We start from the raw sequence: 27,441 nt of genomic DNA, 5'->3' as shown, positions 1-27,441 counted from the left end.
AAAGTAAGTACATTTACCTAGGTAGTGGGGAAAAACAGTTTTGTCAGAAATACGGGAAATCTATATTTTTTGTAGCATTTTTTTTTTTTCGAATATTTCATGAGCCTTTCACAGTGAAAGTTTGGGTCCCTGGGGCCTGATTATATTGTTTGGTGTAGGCAAGTGAGTCAAGCTAAGTAGTCACTTAGCTGCAAGGTAGGTGTTGGTAGTCCAGACAGAGATTCAATGCTAAAGTAGAGCTTTGTAGTTGTGTTTTCCTAAATGTCCAGCAGACCTTTTTTGTATGTTATGCTAAACGTTACTGTGTCCTTTATACCATCTTACAGCAACTGTGAGATTTCTGGGGCTGGTCTAGGAGTGTTCTGTTGCTGTTCTTCAATTCTGTCATCACGGGGCTGCTGTTCAGGTTCAGGCATTTCAGGTATGATGTTGCCTTATCTGTGGAGGAGGAGGTGAAGTCTCACCACATGGACCTTGCCAGAGGAGTCACAAAGTCTTAAGTTACCCAGTTACTAAGCCTACAACAGCATTTTTAAGTATTTCCTAGACGTGACCACTATGATGTTTTAGTATTTAGTATTTGCACAGAGATCTCTAGGTCAGTAATAAGTGACATAAACTGTTAAATTGTGACAACAAAAAAAAGTTTGTGTCGAGCCCCTTTTTAGACCTTTAAAAAAAAAAAAAAAAAAGGAATGTTTGAAATTATTGACTAAGTCTTATCCAGAGCTCTGTGATAGTTTCTGAAGTGTGAAGGAAGATGTGTACTTCTGGTGAGAGCAATATTGCAAATTAGGCATAAAGGAGTCTTGTGGTATGAGTAGTGGTAGCCTTCAGTGCTTGCTACAGGAAACCTTCAGGATTCTGTTGTTGCCGTTGCAAGAGCTCCTTCCTGTTTCTGTATTCATGTGGTAACGTTAGTTCAGAGTAATTATGTTCAGATTAGTGGCTGCTTTTGTAATTTGTGGTTCAGATCATTTCCCGGTCGCCCATGTCACATGAGGAGCATTGCTTCAAAGTAGCTGGATACCAACAGCAGGTGACAGGAGTGACAGTCCATTGCTGAGCTCACCGGGCCTTTTTTCTCTGCCCCTGTTGTCTCTGCTCTCTGCCTTGTTTACAAAGTGGGAATTTCCCCCATGGCTGCTCCTACTTTAGATGCTTAAGCTTTATTTTACACACAATGTGACTGACACCAGAGGGTTGAATTTGTTGAGAGCACGCTGTTGTGATTGAGGTTTGGATTAGATCAGTAGACCGTCTGAGCTCAGTCTCAGGTTTTACCAAAAGTAACCTTTGTATTTTCCATGCCCCAAAATAACTGAAGCTGTGAAGCAATTGTAAAAGCTTGGTATTTGAATGCCAAAAATTTAAGGCAGCCCAAATGTCTACAGAAGGAAAATGATCGAGTATAGTGTTACCTTTGTAGGTCTGTTTGAAAATAATTCGTATCATAAAAGATACCATTTTAATATTACTATAATTTAACTTGTGACTTGTGTTAGAACTGTAAGTAAATATTAATTAGCAGTTGGATGATCTGTTAACCAGAAGTTCAAAGAAGAAGAAAATTGCTGAAGACTTAAGCAGTTACTGTAATGCATATAAGTGATCAGATACTCCTAATGTGTATTTGGTTCTATCACAGATGTAGCAGCTGTGTAATCCTATAGCACTCTGTTTTTATTTGAGGCAGTAATGTCCAGAAACGAATAGGATCTACAGACATCTGAGTTTGCCTCTGTGTTCTACTGTTTGAGTGTATTAGTTCTTGTGAGGGATATAGACTTACAGGTAGTGATTCTGGCATTTGTAGTAGATGACATTTGTTATAAGGCTATTTATGTAAGATGTTTCTGCTGCAGCTCTAAAAGGTCTGCTGCAATTAGTTACTGTGCTTTGTAGGCTTTCTGTGAGGCTTCTTGTTTTAGCAATGCTGCTGTTACATAACAGAGTGCTTTGGTATTTAATAAAGTTACATTTTAGCCCTATCCCTTGTAACTTATTGTAGCTGCCCTAAAGCAGGCCTCTTTTTTTCTTAAGGTTGAAAAACTGCTTTAAAAAATTAGCATATTGTAATAAAGGGGCAACCCCCCCCAATTAAACCAGTGCAGCTGACAGTGAATCAGACCTAACTGTTAAGATGGGTTCTGTTAGAGAATAAGTGGGGTTTTTTTTCTCTTTTGAAATGGGCAGGGTGAGAGAATATACAGGAAACACCTCTTTTCCCTCTTCCTGATACACTCACTCTAATTTTTTTTTTGGAGGATAAGTTTACTATCTTTTACTCCAAAGCCTTCAACTCTTGTTCTTTATCAGCATTTGCACACAAAAAAGTTTGTTGATCCCCTACTATCTTCCTTGTTTGCAGGTCTGTAGCCTAGAGTTCATCAGACTCACACTACTCTTGTCTTGTGTATCCAGCTTATGCCCCAAGCTGTTTACCTGGACACTGAAGAAAGGAGTGAACAAGCTTAATCTGTTGCAGGGGGACAAACTTCTACCCAGTTTTGTTCTTTGGTTTGTTTTTTTTTTTGGACCTCAGATCTGCCTTCTGTGTTCTGTCTTGCTGAAACTTTTACAGACTCACTTCCCAAAGTATTCCACCTGGTGGCAAAATTAGGGAATTAGTGAGGGGAAATGGTTTACACAGGCATAGATCAAGTAGTGTAAGAACCTGTAATACAAGTCCTAATTTATTCCTGTTTTGTATTTTGTAGTAGAGAGAGGGAAATTAGAATATTTCTGTGTGCTTAAAAAAAGTCTCATGCTTCTGGTTTTTGCATTTATAGAAAAGTAGAAATGACCTTTGCCACTTTATATTCTCATTCAATAAAGATAAATAAAATGTCATACCCTGGCAGTAGGGTTGGGGGACCATTCTAGCAGTGAGAAGACAGTACTGTTCATTTAGTACTTTGTTCTGTTTCATGAAAATTTTCCCTTCTGTATATACCAGTTGAAGAGAAATTAGAGTGGACTGTTGTGCTTCCAGATATCTCCTGAAATATTTGACTGTTTGTTTTAGAACACACAGAAACAGTGATTGTCAGAAGTCATCTGGAATATGGTCCCCTCTTTCAGCAGAAGGAAGAAGTTCATTGAATAGTGGTGGATTTTTCAGTCTTGTAGTAAGGGAATTGAGTGAGATCAGTGTTAAGGGAAGCTATCATGTAAAGCTCCTTTTTCCATTGATAAAAATATCTGCTATTAGTCTGTCCTGAGGTGCACAAGCTCCTCCTATATATATATATATAAAGTATATATAATGCTATATATACTTTAAGGCCACTGAACCTCCTAATTTTGAAACAACATAGCAGGAGGCTTCTTGGGTTTTTTTTTTATATTACCAAGTATAAATACCTTAATGTGATATGTATGTGACTAGGAACTTACCTTTGCATGCATTCTGGGAAGCCCACTGGAAGATACAGCTCAGTACCTGGTGTTCTGTGTGTCTTTGTCAGTGTCCTGGTGTTCTTTGAATGTTTGGTAGTCACTGCAGCTATACCATTATATTAATTCTTAATTTTATTCCCTGACATGACCTTCAGACCTAGTGTTAAATATTGTCCTGAATATGCTTTTGTACTACATAAAAGATGAGATGGTTTGCATATTGAAGTTTTTAATTTTTCTTATCTGCCTGTTCTGACCATTAAAATGATTGAATTTACTTACCATACATCGTTTCTTACAGGCTATCACAGTATAATTTAAATATTTCTTTATTTTCTGTAGATCAATGTCAGAGTAACGACAATGGATGCAGAGTTGGAATTTGCCATCCAGCCCAATACAACAGGCAAGCAGCTCTTTGATCAGGTAACTTATGCATGTGTCTGTGTGTGTATGTCTACAAACAAATGAAACTATTGTGGGTTTTAAGGCACAGTTTGAAAAAGTGGGACTACTCTCATGTAGGTCATGTTTTTCCTTACGTTATCTAAGCTATGCTCTCAGTTAGTTTGAACTTCATTACTTCTTAAGAAATACAATAAATTCAAAGACAAGTTGGTGTAAATAGGTTAATGGTGAAGCTTGAGTTAGATTGTGCATATAGAACTACTTGGAAATTAATGGTATTTTTAATATCTAATAAAATAATAGCTGCAAGCACAGTATAATTGTTAGAATAACATGTATGAGAAATTTCTATAGCCTTTACTATTTAATAAAGGATGTAACAATAAAAGTTCATTAAGGAAAGCTAACATCTTGTATGTTTTTTTCCCTAGAATGGAAACTGTAGGTATCTTTCAGATCCTGAATGTTAGAGAAGTAATGTTGTCTAATGATTCAGTTTGAAATTTAAGTTAGAAAAAACCCAGACTAAGTGGAAAAGTGAAGATGATGGCTTTAATGTGCTTAGGGTTGTCAGACTCATCAGTACTATGTGTTCTCACTTGATAGTGTGTCTGTCGTACACCAGTCAAATGGGCTAAATGAATGATTTCTTAAAAAGGATGGTTCTCACATTCATTTTGTGTGATGTAAGCCATCAGAATCTTGAAACAATTTTTTGATCTGGATCATGGATTATTCTAGAAAATGTTAAGAATAGAAGTTGTTAATGGGTTGTTTAATTTTTCCTTGAGTACCCACTACGTTATATTATCTTAGATCTGAGATATCCAGTTAAAAGTGCAAAAATATTAAAAATTAGTCTTAAAGAAGTTCAACTGTTGTTTCTGTTCTCCCTACTAGTAGATGCTTAAATTATGTAATGATGGGTGTTAAGAGAAGGTAACAGACTGAAAGAGTTCCTTAAGAGCTGTTAAACTTTTAATTAATGTTTAAGAGCCTGTTAAATGTCTTAGCATGCAAGTTGAAAGGAGACGAATATTTAGCATTTTTGATACTGAACTTTTTCCTGCAGAGGAAGGGTATTTAATTTGCAATTATTTTTTTTTAAGTGTCTGACTCAACACTTCTACCCTCCTCTGCTCTATATCTAACATCAGTAGCAGTACATCTTCAGCCTCAGCATAGCAATAGACTTCATGACTCTTACAAGAGTCTTGAGCTGTTACTTGTCTTTTGCCAACCTTTGCTATCTTCTGCCATGCAGTACTGGGTGGGGTGACTTTCTGCTGCATAACATCTTGTGCCCAGGTAATCAGGTTCATCCAAACTGGGCCATTTTCAGACAGGAAACAAAGATACAACTTTGAATTCTTTTTCATGCCCTCTTCAGCTTTGTGCCTCAATTCACTGGCTGGTTTTTGACATATCTCACCACCTCTTACAGTTAACTTGTGAATGTTTAAGTTTGAATAATTGTCAGGTCAAGAAAAATCAATCAGCATAATTCTGTGTGAGCAGAGAAGCATTTTCAGCCTGTTCTTAAATTCATGTGTGAGTTCCGCAGAGTAACATCAAGAGCACAACTGTATTGCAAAACCAGCATGAAATTTTCAGACAAAAGTTATGCTTTTTCTCTGTGGAAAGAATTGAATAGCACTGTTACTCAGAGTATTGGTCTTTAAGATTAATTTGGAAATGGTGGACATGGCAGTTGCCATGTTAGTTATTGCTTGCAGAGAATAACCTCTCCATTAATTTAGCTTTTGTCTAGTGCTCTCCTATGTTTTTGGTGAATAACTTACTTGTCCTTTTTTTCAGTCAGTGGTTCTTTTAAGATTTTAATTGGTATTTCCTGGAGTTGTGAATTTGTTTCCCATTCCATGCGTGTGTTTTCATCTTCATCTGCTAGCAGACAAGAACTTAATATTTGAGGTCTGTGGCTTTCTCTTGCATTGTGAAACTCAGTTAAGTTTGTTGCACAAGCTAATTTTTTAAAAATTACTCATATTTCAGAAGATACCTTAATATATTTATCATCACTTTTTTTGTCTATCCTGTCATTGGGATATGTCTTCCTTTAGTCAAGCAGTTTAGCATCTAGATCTTTACTGGGAAGGGAAGAACCCTCGGTGGTAATGTTTCCACACAGTGGTATTGTCGGGGTTATTTTGTTCTGTTGTCTTAAATAAGGTTTTTGTACCAAGCACCAGAAGGAATGGGATGGTGGTCTCATTTATTTCAAGTTGTACTCCACTGTCCTTTCCACATACTTCAGAAACCTCCCTTATGATCTTTCCAAAATAAACTCAATGAATTTCTTGCTAGATTGTCTTTATTTGCATGTTTTGATTTGTCAAAATATGTTTTTTTTCTCTGGTTGTCTTTCTTCTCAGTTGTTATTGCCTATTAACAGTCAAGTTGTAGGACATGGTGATGGATAAATCTGTTACAGGTGTAGTGAAGACTTGGCTAGAGCCACTTAATGGATCTTTTGAGCCATCATCAAACTCCAAAGTTTCTCATTCTCTAATTAGTTTCCATATCATGCTACTGCAGTGCTTACATTATCTTGGTACAAAGTTTCAGAATTTTTTTTCCCTTTCATTTGTGTTGACATGCAGTAATAGATGATGCAATAGGCTGATCTGTAAGCTGGGTTTGTGCTGATTTGCAGGTATGTGTAACTGCATTACAATTGGCAAGTTGTTTGTAAATGGTGTGCAATGTGCATCTCTGGTGAAGGGCTTTTTAGTTAGCAGATGAGAGGAAAATGGTTTGCCATGAACATAAGCACTTGTCTCCTTGTGTCTTATGTCTCCTTATGTCTTCTGGGCAGAGCTGTTGAGCTCCTGCTGTTCTTACTGACTTGTGCAGCTTGGAGACCTGATCAGGTACAAAGGCTCAACTTGGACAGCTGCAAAGCAAAGAATATTTATCTGATAAAGCCACAAGTAGTTTGATCAGCATCATATAGGGGATCCGTGTTAAAAGGAGTACAGGTCTGAAATTTTTGTGTTAGGACACCAGGTGTGTTGTTATTTAGGACCATACTAGTAACATGAATTTGCTCCTAAGGTTTCTTATGTTCTAAAGTGAATGATGTAGCAATTTTTAGGAAAAAAAAAAGTGTTCACTAAAGGAATCAGATTAGATTCTTGAACACTGTTCTGTGCTCGGAGCTTGAAGGTAAAATGGTAGAGGAAATAAAAAGGTTCTCTTGAATGATTGTTGAGTGATAATACAAATGTTCAAGGCAACAGAACTAAGTTTGCACAGCTATTTTGTGACATTTTCTCATTTTCAAAATCTTAATTTTGCAACCCGATAGTACTATGTTAAAATGGAGGAGGATCTGTGTGTAAAATAATATTTACTTCACATGCATCTGAATGCTTCAGTAAAACAGCTTGACAGCATGGTCCAACCTGAGAACATACATAAGTACTGCCATCCTGGATCTTTTGGAGCCAGAATTTACAGTTACTTCATAATCTTTGCTGGACCTTTCTGATTAATTGCTTATCAAATCCACATGTACTTTTGCTATAGAAAAGACTTATAAGATAGTTCCATGGTTTCATTATACTCTGTGTGGTAAATGCTGCTTTTTGTTTGCAATCCAGTGATTTCTGGTGATTCTCTTAATTCTTGTGAGAAGAAATGAATGATCTTTCCCAATTTTCCTTCTACACGCCATGCAAGTTTAACAGATCTTTAATGTATTTTTACTTTCCTTGTTCCTCTGTCAGTAGCCTTGGTTCTCATCTTAGCCGTGCAGAAAATGTTCAGTATCACTGATAATTCTTTTCAATGTTTCTGACATATTTCCAGTGCTTTAGCATCCTTTTTTTGGGTTGATATGACCTATGCTGTATTAGAGATCTGGGCATACCACAGATGTGTGTAGTTACGTAACAGCATTATTGCTATTTTCCTTTGCAATGAGAACTTTATTAGCATAATCAAAATTGTCTTTTATGTACAGTATTTGGTTTTTTTTAATATCATCTTTTATTGAAACTCATCTTCCTTTTTGCTGTTCATTCACTGATCTTTATGGAAGGTTTCCTAGAGCAGATTTTGTCATCTCAGTTTCATTGTTTTTTGCAGAACACCTTTGAAGTCCTAGGGGACTTAGATAGTTGTTACACTTCAAGTTTATTGTGAAAACAGTTTGTTTATTCTTGGCTTTATTTTTAACTAATATATCCATAAAAAGGCCTTCCTTCTCTTTAAGGGCAATTTTGTTTCTTTAGCAGCTTTTGGTGACAGACATGATCAGAAATCTTAGACAAAATTCAGAGATGGTTTATTAGCTAGATCATCCTTATCCCTTTAACTAACTCTTAAAATATCTCAGAAATAATTAAGGAGGTGATTCATCTTCATTACAGCATGCTCATCCACAAGTATTATTCTTTATTATAATTTCCCCAGTTCTTTTCTGCTGAAATGGACTTATTTGTCTGTAGGTATGCAGATCACTTCCCAGACCTGCTATCAAAGATCAGGGTCCTGTTTGCTACCTTGTATTCCTCATTAGTAAGCTGCACATTCCAGTTGGTAGTTTGGCAACACCAATTTAATTAAGAGTTATTTAGAACTTTAAAGGTGAATGTTATCCTATTTTTTTTTTTTCATGTAAAAATTGATTACATTTCAGTTTGAGATGGTTTCTGTAGCTTATTTACCATTTTTAAAATCCTGTTGTAGTGATTACTGATAATTATGGGTAATTTATCTTTAGGTGGTGAAAACTGTCGGTCTTCGTGAAGTCTGGTTCTTTGGGCTACAGTATGTGGACAGCAAAGGCTACTCAACTTGGCTGAAGCTAAATAAAAAGGTAACAGTCCCCTAACATTTAGGCAAGCATACAGCTTGAAATACATTATTCCAAAGTTTGCTGCTTTCATGTTAAAGGTTAGATATAGCAGGCTTGAAATGTAGTTGAAAAGTTGCTTTTCATTACCTTTAAATAACAAAATACAGTGTGAAGTCTGATTAACAAGAACATGCAAAGCTGCATTAACATTTAATTTGAGAAGGAGATACAATTTCCTGTATTTCCAGTACCTTGGTGAGGCATGCATTAGTTTTCATGTAGCAAAACATAAGAGAATAAATGCTTTACTGTTGGAAGTGTGTGTGAAGTATTGGAGCTTCATGTATACAGCTATAGTTCTTTAAACAAGGCACCAGAAATAGGCTTTAAACTTCTGGTTATTATCAGGTAGACTGTAGGATAATTTCTGTTTTTCCCCAACAGCAATGAGCACCTTGTCTCTCCCAGCTATTAGGAACCAAGTCATTTTACTTTAAGGTTTTTTTATGAATTTGATGGTCACTTTTTATTTTAATATCACCTGTCATGTTAATGGCCCTGTTTAGAATGAAGAGGGATTTTTGAGTTCAACTTGATAACACCTTTTTTATCTTAAATACTAGGAATTAAAATAGGAGGTTTTAGGGACAAGTCCTACTCTCTGCATTTACATAGTCTTTCTTTTGTAGATCTGGTGAGTAAAACTTGAGAACCACCAAAGCTGTCTCCTAGAGTTTCATATCTTGTTTCATAAGCAATAAGCATTATAAAACTACAAATATTTTGTTAACCATAAAAGCTTGCCTCCAATCATTGGAGACTACAGGATTTGGCACATAATTTATAAAAAAAAACCCCATGAACTGTTTCTCCACGTTAAGTTGTGTTTCTCCAAGTTAAGTTGCTGGTGCAGTTCAGGAGCAGCAATGGTTTGCTGATTTCTTTAATTTCTTTAATTTTGATAAAGCCTTTTTTTTTAAATTTTATTTTAAGCTTGTTATGTTTGATTTTTGAATGCATCATCATAAACTGGTTCTGACTTGTATGTTGCTATTTAAATACTTGCATTACACACAGATAAAATTAATGACAGTGTGCAAATCAGGTTTCACTGGTGCAATTGAAATTGAAGTGAAATCCTGTGTAAATCAGAAGCAGATGGACAATAATGAAATGTGAGCAAAACTTCTAAAAATTGAAACCTGTGAAATGTTGAGTACAATACTTATGCTGCATTATGTATGTGATTTAGTGGTTGCATTGTATTTACAGTTTTTATACTTCCTACAAATCAAGCAAAACACATGCATCATTTTTGTCCCTCGTTCTAGGGGGACTGCTAGTTCATATACCACTAAATGTGTAACTAAGTGCTTGAGGAATTGGGATGGATGGGATTTATTATTAGTGTAATTTTTAATAATCCCTGTATTGGCTGATGCTAAAATTAGCTTAGATTTGAATGTTTTTGCTTTAGTCACAATCAATGCTGAAAGTTGAGCCCAAATGAAATAGAAAGTTCTCCATAAAAATGAGGATTTTGTGAAATTCGAAGCTGATACTCACTTAAAACTTGAGATGACTACATCTGATCTCCTCAAAGAAATAATGATTAGAAGGCTTCCCCATTCTAGAAAAATAGTGGGATTAATGGAATATTTTTTTTTTTTTTGCACAGGAACAAAGCAGATGCTTTTAATTCAATAGTTCAAAGACTTAAAATAATCCAACTTTACACTTGTATTGCAGAAAAGTGCTGTAGTTCTTGCTAAAGAAACATTTAAATCCTAATCTGCTGCTTCCTGCATTTCATCCTCTGATATGGTTTTTATTTCTTTTAATGTATTACAGATTTTTTTTCAGATATTTGTTGTGATAATTCACACAAGTCTAAAAAAACCCCTCTTAAACAACCAGTTTCTGTACTTGATTGTGATTCTGAGAGATCGTGTGATTAAGTCCTACATGTACCTTCAGTGACTTCCAGGCTGGGCTTGTCAGGAAGAACTGGATTTCAGTGTAGAGGAGCTAAAGAGTTAGTAATATTTAATATACCATTTAGTGTTCTTTTTATTTTTTCTTTATGCCTTTTCCTCAGGTGACACAGCAAGATGTAAGGAAAGAAAATCCTTTGCAGTTCAAGTTCAGGGCCAAGTTTTTTCCAGAGGATGTATCGGAAGAATTAATTCAGGAAATAACTCAGAGACTTTTCTTCCTGCAAGTCAAAGAAGCAATCCTAAATGATGAAATCTATTGCCCACCAGAAACTGCAGTTCTTCTGGCTTCTTATGCTGTCCAGTCCAAGTATGGAGACTACAGTAAGGAGATCCATAAGCTGGGCTACCTGGCCAATGACAGACTTCTCCCTCAGCGGTGAGTGGGACTACGTATGGTTTTTGCATAATGTGGTGCATATAAACTTGATTACAACACTTTTTTTTTTTTTAAATAAAATATTAAGTGATGATGTGCATTTAATGGTAGCTGTCTTAAAACTGCTAATAAAATATAAAGGTCCTAATTTAGACTCTAAATAACAAATATTACAGCTGTGGGTAGCTTGAAATGTGTTTTCTGTCCCATCCACAACCATCTGCACAGATTTAGTTGAACAAATTTCCAAAGTACTCCAGAATAACCTAGTGTTCTGTAGGCTTGCTTTTGATAAATTACAATCAAAATAATATAGAAGCCACTAAGATTCATTCAATACTCTTTCTTCTCCTCAGTTTGTGTTTTTTGTATGCTTAAATGATGGTAATTTCTTGGAAATAATTATAAAGTAGATTGCAAATAAAATATAGCAGAAAGATGCTAGCATCTGGACAGAAAATTTAGAAACTAAACTGTGGCCATTGCTGTTGACTATAAACTGTTTTGTTATCAGTCACTCCTCTAGGTGATTAGAAAAAGTAAACACCAGTGTTCTGTTTCTTTATGCAACTGAAGCCAGGCTCCTGGCATGTTTTGGCAGCCAGAAAAGTGTTGCAACCCATACATGCAAAGACAATTCTGTTAGTTGGTGTATCTTAGACAAATGTGTGATTGCTAAATATGTAACATTAATGCATCTTCTAAGAAATGAGGGTCATGGAATAATTGAGGTTTCTTTAAAAGTCTGGTTTTTATCTTTGATTTGAAAACTAAAAGTAGAAACTCACTTATTAGTGTAACCAAGCTACAGGATTTTTTTTGGAAGAAAGCATTTCAGAGGATTGCAGTGAAGTATTGAAAGAAATATATCTGAAAATGTTTCACATTTTTTAAAATCCTGGCTAAGAGTTTGCTTTTGGGTGTTCAGTCACCTCTCTCTAGAAAATTACCCTTTGTTAGGAAGGCAGAGAAATGTAGTACCATTAAAACTGTCATTACTGAATATGTTAGTTCACAAATCTTGGGTTTTGCTGAGTTATGATGACAGCCTGTGAACACTGGAGTGCTCGTGTGCAACACAAATTCAAATACTTAGGATGCTCCTTTTCAGTAGACAAATGTTCAGATGATTTCCCAGCAGATGCTTTCAACCAGCTGTGTGTCAGTCTGCACTGAGTGAGCACATAGCTTTTGTATTTGTTCTAACACAATTATTCATGTTTTACCTTCTGTCTCCAGGAGACTTGCCAAGAAACTACCAAAGGCATCATGAAAATACTTCAGAAAAATATGCAATTTAAAGTAAAAAATACTGAGTTGCTTCCCAAAATAGAATACTTTGCAAAATTTTCCTGAAAAAAAGTGAGAAGATTGAGTTCCTGTTAATAGTGGAGTCTTATTTATAGAGCCCTAACATTCACCTGTCAAAACTACTGCATGTTTCTTGGCTCAAAATTACCAGCCAGGCAGCAGCAAGGTATTGAGTCCTTGCTGAGTTATTTTATTCGAATAGTCCCTGCATGTGTGAAGAGAGCAGGATCAAATGATGAGGTGGCTATTGCCAGCTTTAAGGGTATCACAGCAACAGAATCATTTGGGGTTGGAAAGGGAGCCCTAAAGTCCATGTCATCAGTCTTCCTAATCAAAGCAGAGTCACCCAGAGAGGGCGGTCGATGCCCCATGCTGGTCAGTGTTTAAAACTCATTTGGACAATGCCCTTAATTACATGCTTTAACTTTTGGTTAGTCCTGAAGTGGTCTGGCAGTTGGAGTAGGTGATTGTAATACCCTATCCTAAGTACAGCAGGGTGCTCAAGGCATTTTCCAGTTGTGTTTTGAATAGGTAGGACAGATGCTCTGCAGCCTCTCCGAGCAACCTGTGCTGGTGTTAAAAATTGCATTGAAGAGTATTTCACTTGTGCCCATTGCCTCCTGTCTTTCAGTCAAAATTCAAATCAAAATGAGAAAAGTGCAGAAAATTTCTGTAGAAGTAGAAATTTAGAAAGCCCAGCAAAGCACAAGTCACCATGAGAGTGGCTGAGTGCTGGCACAGGTTTCTTGGAATCTCCCTCCTTAGAGATATTCAAAAGCTGTTCAGACATGGCCCTGGGCAGCTGGTGATAGGTGACCTTGCTTCAGCAAGGGGGTGGATGAGATGACCTCCCAGAGGTTCCTTCCAACCTCAGCCATTGGGAGGCTTTGGGAGCAGAGCTTTTGTTTTCAGATGAGGACTTGTGTGTCATAATCCTGGCATAGTGTATTTTACCAGTGTCCTGTGTTGTCCTTTATTATTCTGATTGTTAGCTTTATGTCATACTGCTATGAAAACTTAAGAACATTTTGTGAATATTTGCTGGAGGAGGTAGAAGAAATCATAGTGGAAAGCAACTCACAATGTAAAAAGACATAGTTTACCAAACTTCTTTAATAAATTAACAGTATTCTGGAATATTTGGAATTAATTTTTTTATGTAGTAGAAACTTCTAAATGTCAAGCAGGCTGTTCGACTTTGTGGCTTTTGTAGGCATTGTATTTAGGACTAATTCTTATATTCATGGCTCAACAAACAAGAAGTATTTCTTGTCATTACATATTTTATCATTTAGTTGTGAACCCATCAGCTTCCTTCACACAGGTGCAAAAAATAAAATCTGCCTCGGTTTTCAGGGGGAAAGCCTGCTGACAGGGATGCACACTAAGCAAATCAAAGTGTGATATGGCTTCTGCTGAAAAATGCTTTTTGCTAGATATGGGGCAGAGTGGTAAATTGGATGACAGAGAAGATCCTGTAACAGAAGAAACACTGCATTAGTATTTTCTTCACCACTCAGTCTGCTCCTTACTGTGCTTTTCTAAAAATGTAGGGGCTAAAAAAAGTAAACCCTTGCTTTACTGAATAGAGAGAAAGGAAGAAAACCAACTCTTTCATCTTCTTAAGTAAGATTATTTTGCAATTTCTTTTTTTATTAAATTGTCCTTTAAAATATTTTCTCCAGGAATGCTTGGGTTTCATGGAATATAGGCATAGTAAAGTTATGTGCATTTGATGTTTTACTTCAGTGCTACATTTAAAGTCCTAATAGATCAAAACATAATTACAGCATTGCAGCCTGCTGTAGATAAACCTCAAAATCCTTTTCTGAAACTGCTTCCGTACTAATTTTACTAATAAAAATGAAACCAAAACTCCCTCCGAAACTATACTGTTACCTTGTCTTAATGTGTTACCTTTTCTTTCAAAGGACAACAGAATGAAAAATTGAGTGTGTCTGTGCATATCCAAAGATTAATTTGCAGCATTGCTGTATGATGATTTTATAGGTCTGCATTTTCAGGTGTTCTAAACATGGCATTTTATGACTCTTGAGGGTTCAGGTATGCCATGATGTGACTTTTATATTACAAGGAGTATAGAATAATATGGACATAAACAATGTCAGGCTATTTTAAAAGTGTATTTGTTGAAATACAAAGTTGCTTTGTCTGTTTGGGTTAAAAAGATGAGCAGTGTATAAGATGACATAGTTAAGTTCATTCAATTAAAACATGTATTATGCAGTGTAACCAAACTTGTTTTTATAACCTGAAGAGATTAAATTAGTTGTATATGTCATTTCATAGCAACAACTTTTGTTCACAGTGTGTTAGAACAGCACAAACTGACAAAAGAACAGTGGGAAGAAAGAATACAGAATTGGCATGAAGAGCACAGAGGAATGTTAAGGTAATTACTTTAAAAAATCTTCCAAGAATCCGTAAGATTATTTTAAATTATTACTTTAAGTTGGTGAGCGCTGAGCATCCAATGAATTTATTGGCTTACCTACTTGATTGCTGCTCAGCTTGTCAACTATCATTGCCCACAGTTGTTGCCTCTAAAATATGCTTATCATTTCCTTAGTTTATGAGGTGAAAAGACTAAGGGCAGTGACTGAACTATACTTGGTTATTATGGTGTGGAGCTCTACAAGTATCTGAATCAATGTACAGGTGAATTTCAAAGAAGAGAGATTTAATTCCTAACTAAGTTTTACACAAATTAGTGATTCTACAGTTCTTTTTTTATTTAAAATGTACTCTTGATTTGTCTACATTATGCCATTTTTTTTCCTCCTTTCATCAGGGAAGATTCTATGATGGAATACCTTAAGATAGCACAAGACTTGGAGATGTATGGAGTCAACTATTTTGAAATAAAGAATAAGAAAGGAACCGAGTTGTGGCTAGGAGTTGATGCTTTGGGTTTGAATATTTATGAGCATGATGATAAGTAAGTGGCTAATACTCATTTTGCAATTCTGGCCTAGGAGATCCTATCTGAGATGATACAAAAACCACCTTACTGTGTGTTCAGTAACTAGCAAAACAGTAATCTAGCAAAACAGGTTCTCAGAGACCTTCAAATCTATGTAAAAGATAGAGAAAAAAGATAGACCTTAACTTCTACATTATTTTAATTTTAAGAATTAAATATGGATGCAAAAGAAGGGAAATGAAGAGCAGTTCTGTATAAATTAATTTTACATTGCTTAATCTGGATGTATGTTGACGAGACTGTCTTATTATGGTTTCTTTCTGTACTTTTCACTCCTTCAAAACTTCCTTTTCAGGCAGGATGATAAGGAAACTGAGAAGCTGAGCAACATATTTAATGAGAAACATTTTATAAGAGTAGCGACTAGGATTAGAGCATAAAAAGTTTGGTATCTAAAATGGAAACCTTTTAGGCATCAAAGAAAATAGATGAGTCTTGTGTCCTGATAGATATCAAAGATTCTGTATTACTTCAAGAGGGATAAAAGTAAAAAGTACACAGTCTGAAGGATCTGAAAACAGAACAATTCTTTTGTTTCTTTCAAGACACAGTAGTATCTGATGTCAGTATTTTCACAGTGGTTTGAAGTTAAACATGATTTGTCAAAACACCAGATAACAGCTGTTAAGGAACTGAAACTTAATACTACTCAATAGATATATACTTTGTTACAAAATTGTGTAAGCTTTAATTGCCATTAGATGGCAATATAACTCCTGAAACAAGGAAATACTCAGAAAATGTCCAGATCATATTGAAAGATCAACCAATTTTCGGTATTCTTTGATTCCTGATAATTAGAAATCAAATACTTAAACATATTCTAATCCTTCTAATTAAGATAATTTAAATTAAATGTCTGCTTATGGGAGAAATATTTACAGTTATGTAGTTGGTGCATGACATCGTAACAGTTTCTGGACCAAATTAAGAGAAAAGAAATTCATTTAATTTGACCTTTGGAAATCTAAGAACACGTCTTACATGTGAGTTAAACTTAGCACAGCATTGGTAAATGCTAATTTAATTTCAATCTTTGAAATGTCAGACTTTCCTCAAGTTTAAATAGTTACTCTTTACATTGAAAATAAAGTTGTTGGTATCTTATGAAGAATCAGTATGTGATTGCAATGTTTAGCATCTGTATAATGACAATAGAATAAATCAAAACTTGAAATTTCTAAATTCCTTCTGCTATGGTGACATGTAATTGATTCCTCATGTAATTTGTTCATTTGATGAAATATGTAAAAAATTGTCTATCAAAATATGCCTCAGTTGTTGTGTGTTGTAAATGTAGCTGTTATGTTTAGTGAAAGTGGCACAGAGTTAAGATATAGTGGGTGTAAATAAAATGCACATCTTCACTGCTTCTAATGAGAACTTTTCCTCTTTGAAGGCTGACACCCAAGATTGGTTTTCCTTGGAGTGAAATAAGAAACATCTCTTTTAATGACAAAAAATTTGTCATAAAGCCAATTGACAAAAAGGCCCCTGTAAGTACAGTGTTGAATAGTATGCCTTTGTATATGAAGAGATTTAAGCCTGCAGGGACTTGCTTTGGCATTGCAACATGAGTTAAATAATTTGTGACATTATTCTTACTGGTAGTAGATACAGTAATCAAAATTTTTACTGGTAGTATGTTGATTTTCTTTTTTTTTTTCTTATTCAATATAAGTTGACAAATATTTTGTGATGTGTTGAAGAAAATCAGTGTAAGATGCTAAATTCTCTGCCTTCTACCTCTGTTTTGCTTCTTTTGTATTAAGCAGTACTTTTTATGATACTTTCTAGGTCAAAACTCTTCAGAAATAGAGAATGGTCTCATTTTTTAGAAGTTTAAATGAGTAATTGTGTGTGAACTAGCTAAACTCTATATGGATGAATCTAGATGTAATTTTGAATTTATCTTGTAAGTTCCTGACTGTAACTAGATTTATAGATTATGGTGTTGGATTGCTCAGAGGATGAAGGTCAGAATACTTGAAAGTTTAAACTTAAAAAATTTGATAAAGTACCTGGTAATGTTTTGAGTCTTGTCACAACTGTGTTTTTAGATTAATGGATATGCTGCAATTATTTTTGCTAGGATTTTGTTTTTTATGCACCCCGTTTGAGAATTAACAAGAGAATTTTGGCACTGTGTATGGGAAATCATGAATTGTACATGAGGAGGAGGAAACCTGATACAATTGAAGTGCAACAGATGAAGGCCCAAGCTAGAGAAGAGAAACATCAGAAACAATTGGAAAGGTAATTAACAAACTTCCATGAAACAGAAAAAAATTTTCTTCTGCCCTTATAAGAAAACTAAGTTGTAGAGTATCAGACATCTTAGCATTGTAGGAAAGAGAGAGCTGCTTTTCTTTCTGTGATGTGTCAGCAGGTTTGTGGGTTGGGATGTCTCACCTCCCCTAGCAGAAAGCCGGATCCTTTTTGAGCTTTCAGCATAGTAATAGCAGCCGTGCTGTTGTTTTTCCTGTTTTTGCAGAAGAGTCTTAACCCTCTGTCTCTTGATTCTCAGGTTCTTTTACACTATACAGGTGAACTTTTAAAGCAAGTTCAGTGAAGAATCTCATGACTTACCTTTTGTGTATTTAAAAAATACCGTTGCCATTTTTAGTCCAGCTGAAACACCAGCCCTGTCTAAAATGCAGGTATAATTGTGGATTTACCTGGTTGAATTGTAACCAAGCTTGCTAATCAGTTCTGTTCATAAAATGTTTTTTTTTATGCAGTATTTTGAAACAGAAGCTTAATTCTTCTTTTATTGTAACTGACTTTTAAGCATTTAAAATTACATGCTTCTTTACTAGCTGAGTAAACCGAAAAACCAGAATCCTTAGAATATAATTTCATTTGTTTGAGGTTAAGAAAACCCCCCCCACTGTTACTATTTTCAGGGCACAATTAGAAAATGAGAAGAAGAAGAGGGAGATAGCAGAAAAGGAAAAGGAAAGAATAGAGCGTGAAAAGGAAGAATTAATGGAACGCTTAAGACAAATCGAGGAACAAACAATGAAAGCTCAGAAAGGTGAGCTGTTACTGCTCTTGTGTCTCTTATGCTTGATGCCAATGTTTAGTTCAGTTGGGTAGTTTGGTTCCAAAATTCTCTGGATTGATGTTTTGTGGTGTTGTTTTTGTGGTTTGGATTTTTTTTATTTATTAATAGTAGCAAGAATTTAGCGATGCATCCATTTAAATTAAGAGATTCTTTTTCAAAGTTTTTAGAGTTAAATGGTGGTATGTGTGTCTACCTATTTGGGTATATTTGCAATATAAACACAATTCCTAATATTGCAACAGTTTCAGTTTTCTTCAATAAAAGGAAATCAATACAGCTTTGAATAATAGAATGTTTGAAATGCTTAAAATTTGAAGTTGGAGTGAGCAGGGAATTTGAGAGGAAGATTCAATGTACTTGTCTAGGATTTTTTTTAATTTAACTTTTCATTTGGGAATTCATTATTCCTTCATTTTCCTACTCCTATTTAAGATTTGAGACTTAAAATTAAAATCTTGTCAGATTTTAGTGAATAAACATAGTTTCACTGGTCCCAGGCCTTTGTGTAAACAACCCTCTGTAGTCCCTGATTCCACTACTTCCTGGTCTCTAATCTCCATGTTCTTTTTTTTGCCTCAGGTTTGGTTCACATTGGTATAAGTTCTGTTCCTCTCTTTTGTTCATAACTGTTGGCTTCAGGCATGAAAGAGAGAATCACTGACTAAATCTGTGTAAATAAATTACATATGCCTGGCACTGTCATTTAGTTTTACCCCCACATTTTTGAGCACCCCCACCAATGCAGAACAGGTGGAACACATTGAGACAAGTAACACACAAACTGTATCTACCTTGGAATTGTTTAAGGGAGAGCTGTTTAGCTCACAGTATCAGGGTGATTCTGGAGATTTAACAGTGTTCATTTTCTCATAACTTTTGTAAGCAATGTAGTCTCGTTTCTGATATAAAACAATGTTCCTATGTTCTTTAGCCACAATTTGCATATAGAAAAATGTTTATGTAAAAGGTGTCTGTGTTCTGTAGTTGACTTGGTAGTTAAGTGTTCTCCATCATCATGGGAAAATTTTGCTTGAGTATTGGCTCTAAATATTCATTCATGAATTTATTTCATTTACTAAGCATGGCATTTGTATAACTCCACATACTTAATATTGTTCATTTCATTTTATAACTGAAGTAGTAGACCTGGGAAAGCAACTGAAGAATATTGATTACATGAGACCTACTTAAAAACTGCAAGTGCAAAGTATCCCTGGGGAGATGCAGTTTTAGTATTAAAGGATACAGTGAAAGGCAAATGGATTGTTCCAATAACTGAGCAGTTGTTTAGATTTTCTGATGAAGGAATATTTGGTAGTGATGTTTAGGGAAAAACATAGTGTAAAACTCATCATTAGAACCTGCAAGGATCTTCAGAAAGACTTTTCTCAAAGTCTTTTTCCATAGTTGCTTAATTTTGCACATCAGAGGAGTGTGGGTTTTGTCTGTGCAAATCTTACCTTGCTGTACTGGTACATTATTTTTTTTTCCCTACCTATTCCATTCAAATTGGAGTTCTGCCCTTTAGGTTGCAATGCAACCAGGCAGCTAGACAACTATTGTCCCTACCTTGAATTAAGTTTTTCCTTTTTGCACCTTTTTGACTGTTCTATGGAGAATTTTTCTGTCCTTTCCAATGAATTATAGGTTATTTTATTGGAGTCACATGCCTGAGTTGGCTGTTACAATTCAGGAATCTTCGTCAGGCATTTTGAAGAGGTTTTGGTTTTATTTTTTACTGTAAGACAGTAAAAATTTAAGTAAAAATTACACTGTAAGACAGTGTAATTTTATTTAGATAAAATCTCCTCAGTAGTAAGAGGGAGGGTGTAGTACGTATATTTATGTATATTTGGGTGTTTAGTTCTATGAGCAAGGTGATAATTTTCTGAAACACTGGGCTCTCAGAAGTGTCAGGTGAGGTGTAGTATTGCCAAAGCCTGTCCTAAGGAAGGTGGGGATGGGAATCAGGCACAGGCCACAGCTCCAGGTGACTGCTCAACAGCTCTTGGCTCGAGGCAGCCTTGCAACTCTTTGTCAGCTTTCTAGGTTACTTTATTCTGAGCATATTTCAGCTGTCATCTGTGTTATAAATAACAAAGAGTTAGGCAGTGATATCTTGTCTGCAAACCTTCCTTTGGGCAGAGCTAGAGGAACAGACCAGAAGAGCTCTAGAACTGGATCAGGAACGAAAACGTGCGAAAGAGGAAGCGGAGCGTCTGGAAAAAGAGCGTCGGGCAGCTGAAGAAGCTAAAGCTGCTCTAGCCAAGCAGGCAGCTGATCAAATGAAGAACCAGGAGCAGCTAGTAAGAAGTTTTGAACCCTGTTTTGAGGGAATTTCAGATTCTATTGTGTCAAACAGATAAGTAGATTAAAATACAGATAAAAGTATGTGGAATGCTGTTACAGATTGTTGAGGGAACTTTTTTAGAAACCTACGTTTGATTTGCCATTACTTGCAAGAAAAAAATAAGTCTGGGGTTGTATGAAATTAAGTTATGAAGAAGCAGACATTTTGAAGTGACAGCACCACTACATTCTCTTTGTAATAATGTCAGGCTTACCCAACTGAGAACAAGATTAGCTTCCTTGTGCTGTCCACTGGGAGGCCTCTTCTCTGAAACAGGCCTGTTCTGAAGTTTGATGATAGTGGTAGGGAGATGGTGACACTGGGGGATTTTTTTGGTTGGTTGTTTTTTTTCTTGTGCTTTTCCCCTCTCATTTCCAACATCTGCAGTTTCTTCTAACATTCAGCATTAGGCAACTTCTAATTCAAGATTTCTGCATAATAACTGAGAAAATAGTAGTAGAAATTTTTTCTCAACTATAAAGCAGCTATTAATCTTCTATAAACTTAAAACACAATTCTAAAGGAGAAGTTGAGCTTTATAGTGTTGAGATTATGATTCACAATGGTAACCTTGTTGGTGGAAACATAAAATTATATTAAACTAAAACAGTCCCAGATGCTGATTTCTAACTATTACTTGCTTTTTCCCAGCAAGGCTTGGAAGTGCAGATGAAAAATACCATTTTTCTGGACTTATTTCCATCAGGCAAGAGTGTTGATTCGTTCCTTCTGTCATGTATTCTTAAAACTTCTATTTTTAGCAGATAAGTGATGAATGATAACCAACTCCTTTCAAGTCAGACAGATTATGGCAAAAGCTCTGCTTTCTTCCACTGCAGGGCCTGAAGGATATAAATGAAAACTTCTTGATTTTTTTTTTGTTTGTTTGTTTGTTTGTTTCAGGCAGCAGAACTTGCTGAATTCACTGCCAAGATTGCACTTCTAGAGGAGGCCAAGAAAAAGAAGGAAGAGGAAGCTTCAGAATGGCAGCACAAAGTGAGCTCATGCTGTGTGAAGTCAGAACTTCAAAGAAACTAAGGGAGATGAGTGCAGAAATCCCACTGGAATTCCATCCATGAGATTGAATCTTTCTCCTCCCCTTAGGCTTCAGAGAAGCCTTTCTTAAAGTTTTCTGTTCTCCAGTCTAGTGAAGCCAACCTATACTTCTGTTTAACTAATTTCTTAATATTAAAGTCATACAGGGGGGATAGGAGTTCTTGTCACAAAGGTATGGTCTAAGATTTTAAATGGCTTCCTTGCATATGGTGATGAAACAGACTGGATTTTTTGTTGGAAGAGAAAACACATGAGGTGGGAGATCTGTAAAACCATGACTGGTGGTGAAAATTTGAACCAGAAGGCACATCAGGTGCAACTGGACAGTAGTTTAAAGCAAAATAATGTTTCTTCACAAAATCTGTAATTAGCTATGGGATGCAAATAATAATTTAATAATTGTGTGCATAGGTTCAAAAAGTGATTGAATAAATTCTTACAAGTTCCAGTTGAATATGAAAGCAAAGTCATCACCTTTGATATAGGCAGTCCCTGACCTTCAAATTTCAGGAGTCTGGGAAAGTTGGAAAGCTATCATTGTGACTGCCCTATTCTCTCCCTCTTGTCTACTGCTGGAGATAGGTGTACTTGGGTACAGCTGCCCTTGAACCCTGTATTTTTTATCCTGTATTGCTATTTGACCATTTTCAGTGAGTTAGCTGGTCATGTCATTTATAAAGGACAGTTTCCACGTGCCTGAAAACTTCTTAAATATTTTTAATCTTCTGACTATTCATAAATCATTTTAAAAGCTGCTAAATACTGTTTACTATATTTAGGCTTTTGCAGCCCAAGAGGACTTGGAAAAGACCAAAGAAGAATTGAAATCTGTGATGTCTGCTCCTCCTCCACCTCCTCCCCCACCAGTTATTCCTCCAACAGAGAACGAACATGATGAGCATGATGAGAACAATGCTGAAGCCAGTGCAGAACTTTCTTCTGATGGTGTCATGAATCACAGGAGTGAGGAAGAACGGGTAACAGAAACACAGAAAAATGAACGTGTTAAGAAACAGCTCCAGGTAATGAAGATTCATAGTTGTAGCAACAGAATTCAGGCTTTGGGTTTTCATTCTTTATTTGACAAAAATTTCATTGAAATTACAGTGTGCCAAGGAAACAGTTTTTTTATAATTTACTAGGTTTATTACTAATTTACCAACCAATGTAACTTACAGTGTTCTAGAAGTGGAATAGATAGAGATTGTGCTTTATGGATTAGAAGTATTAGTTTGTCACATTGGCCAGTAAACATTTCTAATAATTATATAATGTCCAGGACACTGCATGTTAAAATGTAACACATTCCTTTCTCAATACTAAATTTCATTAAGTGATATGAACAGATACTTGCCTAATAGTATTTGTGTTTATTTGCAGTCATTCACAGGTGCTGTAAATACAGAAACTGACTTAAACCCATTTTGGATTAACATAATTTCTGTCAAGTGGAGCATTTCCTCTTAGACTAGTCTGATCCCTCAAAGTATTAATCTGTGTTAGTGGTAGCCCTTTACCTTGTTACGAAATGTCTGAGAAGGAAATCAAAGAAATGGAAAGAAACATCTTTTTCTGGCAGCAGTATCTTAGGGGGTTGTGTGTGTGTGTGTGTCCCCTCCTTTCTGCTTGGCCAATCATTGAACAGGATCAGAGAGTTAAACGAGCTCTTTAGTCAAAAAGATACTGAAAAATAAGGTCATTCTCCTGCTTTATCTTGCTGGTCCTTCCTGGATATTACATAGGAGGCCTTTTTGTTTGTTTTTTTTAATTTGGTGCCTACACTTAAGTTTAAGGGAAGAATCCTATGCTCTCCTTTTTCCCTCTTGAGTCTTTCTGATAGACCTCAAGTTATAGACCTCAGAATTTGAGTTACTGAAGAGCACAAAAAGCATTTCATTGGTTGGCACTCAAGAAGTCCGTATCCGAGTTGCAGAGTACTTATCAGAAATTCCAGAATCATTAACAGATTAGTCAAAGCACTTAAACACCAATATTTTATTCAACAGGCTTTAAGTTCTGAGTTGGCTCAAGCCAGAGATGAAACCAAGAAAACACAAAATGATGTCCTTCATGCTGAGAATGTTAAAGCAGGCCGTGATAAGTACAAGACTCTTCGGCAAATCCGACAAGGCAATACAAAGCAGCGTATTGATGAGTTTGAAGCAATGTGAGAGCTGTTATTTTGCATATATGTTCCTCGTAAAGCTGAACCACCAACAGAGAAAAAAGCAGGCCTTTGCAGATTTGATGGATTGCACCCCACTTTGCCAAAGCACTTAATACCAGTTTGACTACAGTGGCTAGAAGACAAATTAGGGGAAGCTATTCAACAGTAAGGCAGTCTGTCATCCCTAGCTTTTTCAGGGGGAGGGTGTGGAGAACAGCAGCAGTTTTTTCCCCATCACGTTTTCAGTTTCATTGCTTCGTATTTTTTCCTTTGGAAACTGATGTGAAGTGTATAATGACTGACAAGTGTACCTATTGCTTAAGCATTTAAAAAATAGAAAGAAGAATGGAATCAAACCAAAACTGGATAAGTACTATTTCAGTGTCAAGTTTGAAGTTACATTTTTCAATGTAGCTGCACCATTAAGAGTGATACTGATTTTCAGTGGGATGTTGGCTTTTTTTTTTTCTTTTCTTTTTCTTTTTTTTCTTTTCTTTTTTTCTTTTAGGGTTGATTGTTTTTTCTCCCAAGTGAAATTCTTTGGTGTTTCATGTCCTGTCATCATTGATGGTTTTCTTTGCCTGCCTGTTCACAAAGGTCTGGATGGCAGGTGGTAGTTCCAGGAAATATTTTTGAATGGAACACTACCTGTGGGCAGCACGTGGCTGCTGATAGGCTTAAGTAATGCTTTTGCTAGGTGATTCTTTTAGATGCACAAAATGTTCTAATGCAGCAAAGGAAAAATAAAAAATTAAAACCCCAAACTTGATGTGCTATTTGCTTGTAATTATTTAATTTGCAGTAGGGAGACCTGGACCTTTCTGGCAAGGGAGCATATGAAAACATCAGTCCCAGGGAGGGGACAGTATCCTACCTCACTACTATATACATGATGACTGGTCCTTCAAACACCATTAAAAAACCTGTTTAAATTGCCTGTGATTACACAGTGGTATCTAGAACGCTAGGAGCCCTTTCTCCTAGGATTTTGTTTGACTTTAATATGGATTTATAGTGCTAAATACTGTCTAACTGCCTTTTGTTGACTTTAAATTGTAAAAGCATCTTGTGTGTTTTAAAGCTGTAACCTGTCACTGGTATCCTATCTCCTGGGAGGGGTGTAGAATGTGCGTGTGAGTTAGGCTGGTTTTGGGTTTCCAAATACAAAATGAAAGTTCCCAGAGTTGGAACTGTGGAATTGTTTGTAGCTTCAGTCTTCACTGAAGTTAGCATTGTAATTGTCACATATGATGTCAGATCATTGTTATTAAGTCCTTTCCCTCTTGAAAAGGAGACCTGCTTTTTTGAGAAGTTTGTTTAGAAACTGAACTTAAGAAGTACTTTACAGGTAATGTGGACTGCAGTTATTCTTTCTGTTACAGTATCCTAGTAAATATCTACAGTGGAAAAACCCTGCTTTCTCTGAGGATGGTTCAGCTCTTTTCTGTTTGATATTATGCACTCATAAATTTACACTTATCTATTAAAATTTGCCATTTTATTAAACTTTTTTTTCATGCACAATAGGTTTAAATTTCTTATGAACAGTCCAACTAAGTTGTTTGGTTTTTTTAATTTTTATTTTGTGGAGTTAAAGGTTGGCTATGTGGGATGACATCATGAAAATAAAATAAAGATGCATTAATATATTTTTGGTTTGTGGGGCTAAACATATCTGGTTGACCTTGAGGACTGATGTGCAGATAGTGTGCACGTGCTTCAGGATGCTGGTTGGTGGAAGTTGGTGTTTTTACTTGCACTGCATTGTAAGAACAGCTTTTGTTTTGCAGGCTTCATACACTGAAGGTAAAGCAAATTTCTCAAACATTCAAACAGTTTGCCATAGCAGGTAAAATACTGTGCTTCCAGTGAGTTTTCTTTTTTCCCTGGGAGGTGTGCACTAGCACTGCTACATCAGTTTCAGTGTTGAGAAAAATACCAGTAAAGTTTGCTGTTCATAAATCTACAATATATAGAGTAGGGCTAAATGGATTAGATCCATTTATAAAGCTGTGTGATTTTATTTTTTTTTTTCTAAACAGCCAGGAACAACCATTTGTAATAAGGATTTTCACAGTGAACAAAGTGGTAATAGCTGCTGCTGTCACCAGCAGTTGGGAACACTTACTGGTGCAGAAATACTAAGAATACATTTAATGATTACTTGGTGAAGTAATTTTCCACATGCTTTTTCCTTTAGCATCATGTTTTGTGTTGTACAATTAAGCTACAATTACATCTACTATTTTGGATAACATTCATTGGTTAACAATAAAGAGATACAGTTAATTTCTCTGAGGTCCATTGTTGTTATTTAATACACTTTTTTTCTAACAGCCCTGCTAAATACCCCATAATAACCTTTTTCATGAGCAGTGTACGTCATGATCGTGATGTGTATATGTTGATCATCATTTGTTTCTCACTCTGGTCAAAATGAAATTTAAAGAAAAATATTTTCAAATTGTTTCCCTAGAGAATTGTACTCTGTTGAAGTAATTTTAAGAAATTACCACATACAGTTGGGAGGAAGCACTGGTGTCAGTTCAAAACAGGACATGAATCATCAGAGCAAATTGGCTTTCTTGAGAATAGAGGGTAATTTGGCCACGTAAGAGCTCTTTGGGAAATGTAAGAACTTTCAATCACTGCCTACATATAGCCCCAGGTTAAGTTGAATTTAGCTTAATAGGTCAATATCTTAAGTACTGAGAAACCTGGGTGTGGGTTTTTTTTGGATCCTGCACATTTTAGTGGACAGTGCTGCCAAATAATGCATGGCCATATGCTGCAGATAATGGGTTGATGAACTTTTTCACTTGTCTAATACATATTTAAAGATGGCAGGAACAGTCCCATATAAATAGGTACATAAATTAATCTGCTAAGAAGCTCTCACATAGATTCTACCTCCTCTCAGGTCACACTCCATTCTATCTTGTATTTGTTTGGCCTTGCACTCAGTACAAGCACATGAACTTTTTTGGTACTTTGTGTGGCAGAATTGTTGTGATGTAATTGATACTTCAAACTGCATATTTCTAGTTCTATACTTCTCTCCTCTTGGAGCCCCTCCTGATGAAATATTAGATTTGTGGCTTCTCATTTGCTAGAGAGCTTCTGCATATGTAACTTAAGAATATTGTCCTAGAGAAGGGAGGTAAGTGCTTTGAAAGGATTATTTTTTTTAATTTTTTTTTTTTTTAATACGCTCTGGAATTGGAGAGCAAAGGATACAAAGCAGTTTGTAGGTCTTATCAGCTAGGTCTTTGAAGACCTAGCTGATAAGTTCCCCAGAATAGGTTACATTACTTGAGTATAGGTTACATACTTGAGTATACTCTATTATGTCCAAAACTGATCAAAATTTGTCTGCCTTTTAAAATCCAGTTCAAGAGCATTGTTCTGCTTTTGTATTTTTCTTAAAACATGTTCTCTAGGGCTGTGCAAGTTACCTGCTTAATAATATCTGAGGAAAGAA

At 35.8% G+C, this 27,441-nt stretch overlaps 1 protein-coding gene across 1 annotated transcript in view; it reads left to right on the top strand.

Moving 5' to 3' along the window:
• Window positions 1–26,249, top strand: part of RDX (radixin) — a 39,607-nt gene extending 13,358 nt beyond the window's left edge. The window contains exons 3-14 of the mRNA XM_071735082.1: window positions 3,745–3,828; window positions 8,558–8,653; window positions 10,731–11,005; window positions 14,646–14,729; window positions 15,129–15,275; window positions 16,720–16,816; window positions 17,413–17,576; window positions 18,227–18,357; window positions 20,533–20,693; window positions 21,641–21,733; window positions 22,573–22,815; window positions 23,800–26,249. Of these exons, the coding sequence (XP_071591183.1) occupies window positions 3,745–3,828; window positions 8,558–8,653; window positions 10,731–11,005; window positions 14,646–14,729; window positions 15,129–15,275; window positions 16,720–16,816; window positions 17,413–17,576; window positions 18,227–18,357; window positions 20,533–20,693; window positions 21,641–21,733; window positions 22,573–22,815; window positions 23,800–23,964 (1,740 nt within the window). The 3' untranslated portion in view covers window positions 23,965–26,249. The remainder of the gene's footprint in view (window positions 1–3,744; window positions 3,829–8,557; window positions 8,654–10,730; window positions 11,006–14,645; window positions 14,730–15,128; window positions 15,276–16,719; window positions 16,817–17,412; window positions 17,577–18,226; window positions 18,358–20,532; window positions 20,694–21,640; window positions 21,734–22,572; window positions 22,816–23,799) is intronic.
• Window positions 26,250–27,441: the final 1,192 nt, after the last annotated feature.

This window comes from Heliangelus exortis, chromosome 1, assembly GCF_036169615.1.
Source record: "Heliangelus exortis chromosome 1, bHelExo1.hap1, whole genome shotgun sequence".
NCBI classification, from domain to species: domain Eukaryota; kingdom Metazoa; phylum Chordata; class Aves; order Apodiformes; family Trochilidae; genus Heliangelus; species Heliangelus exortis.
The sequence above is the reverse complement of the archived record's forward strand: the minus strand, read 5'-3'. Positions and strand labels throughout refer to the sequence as shown.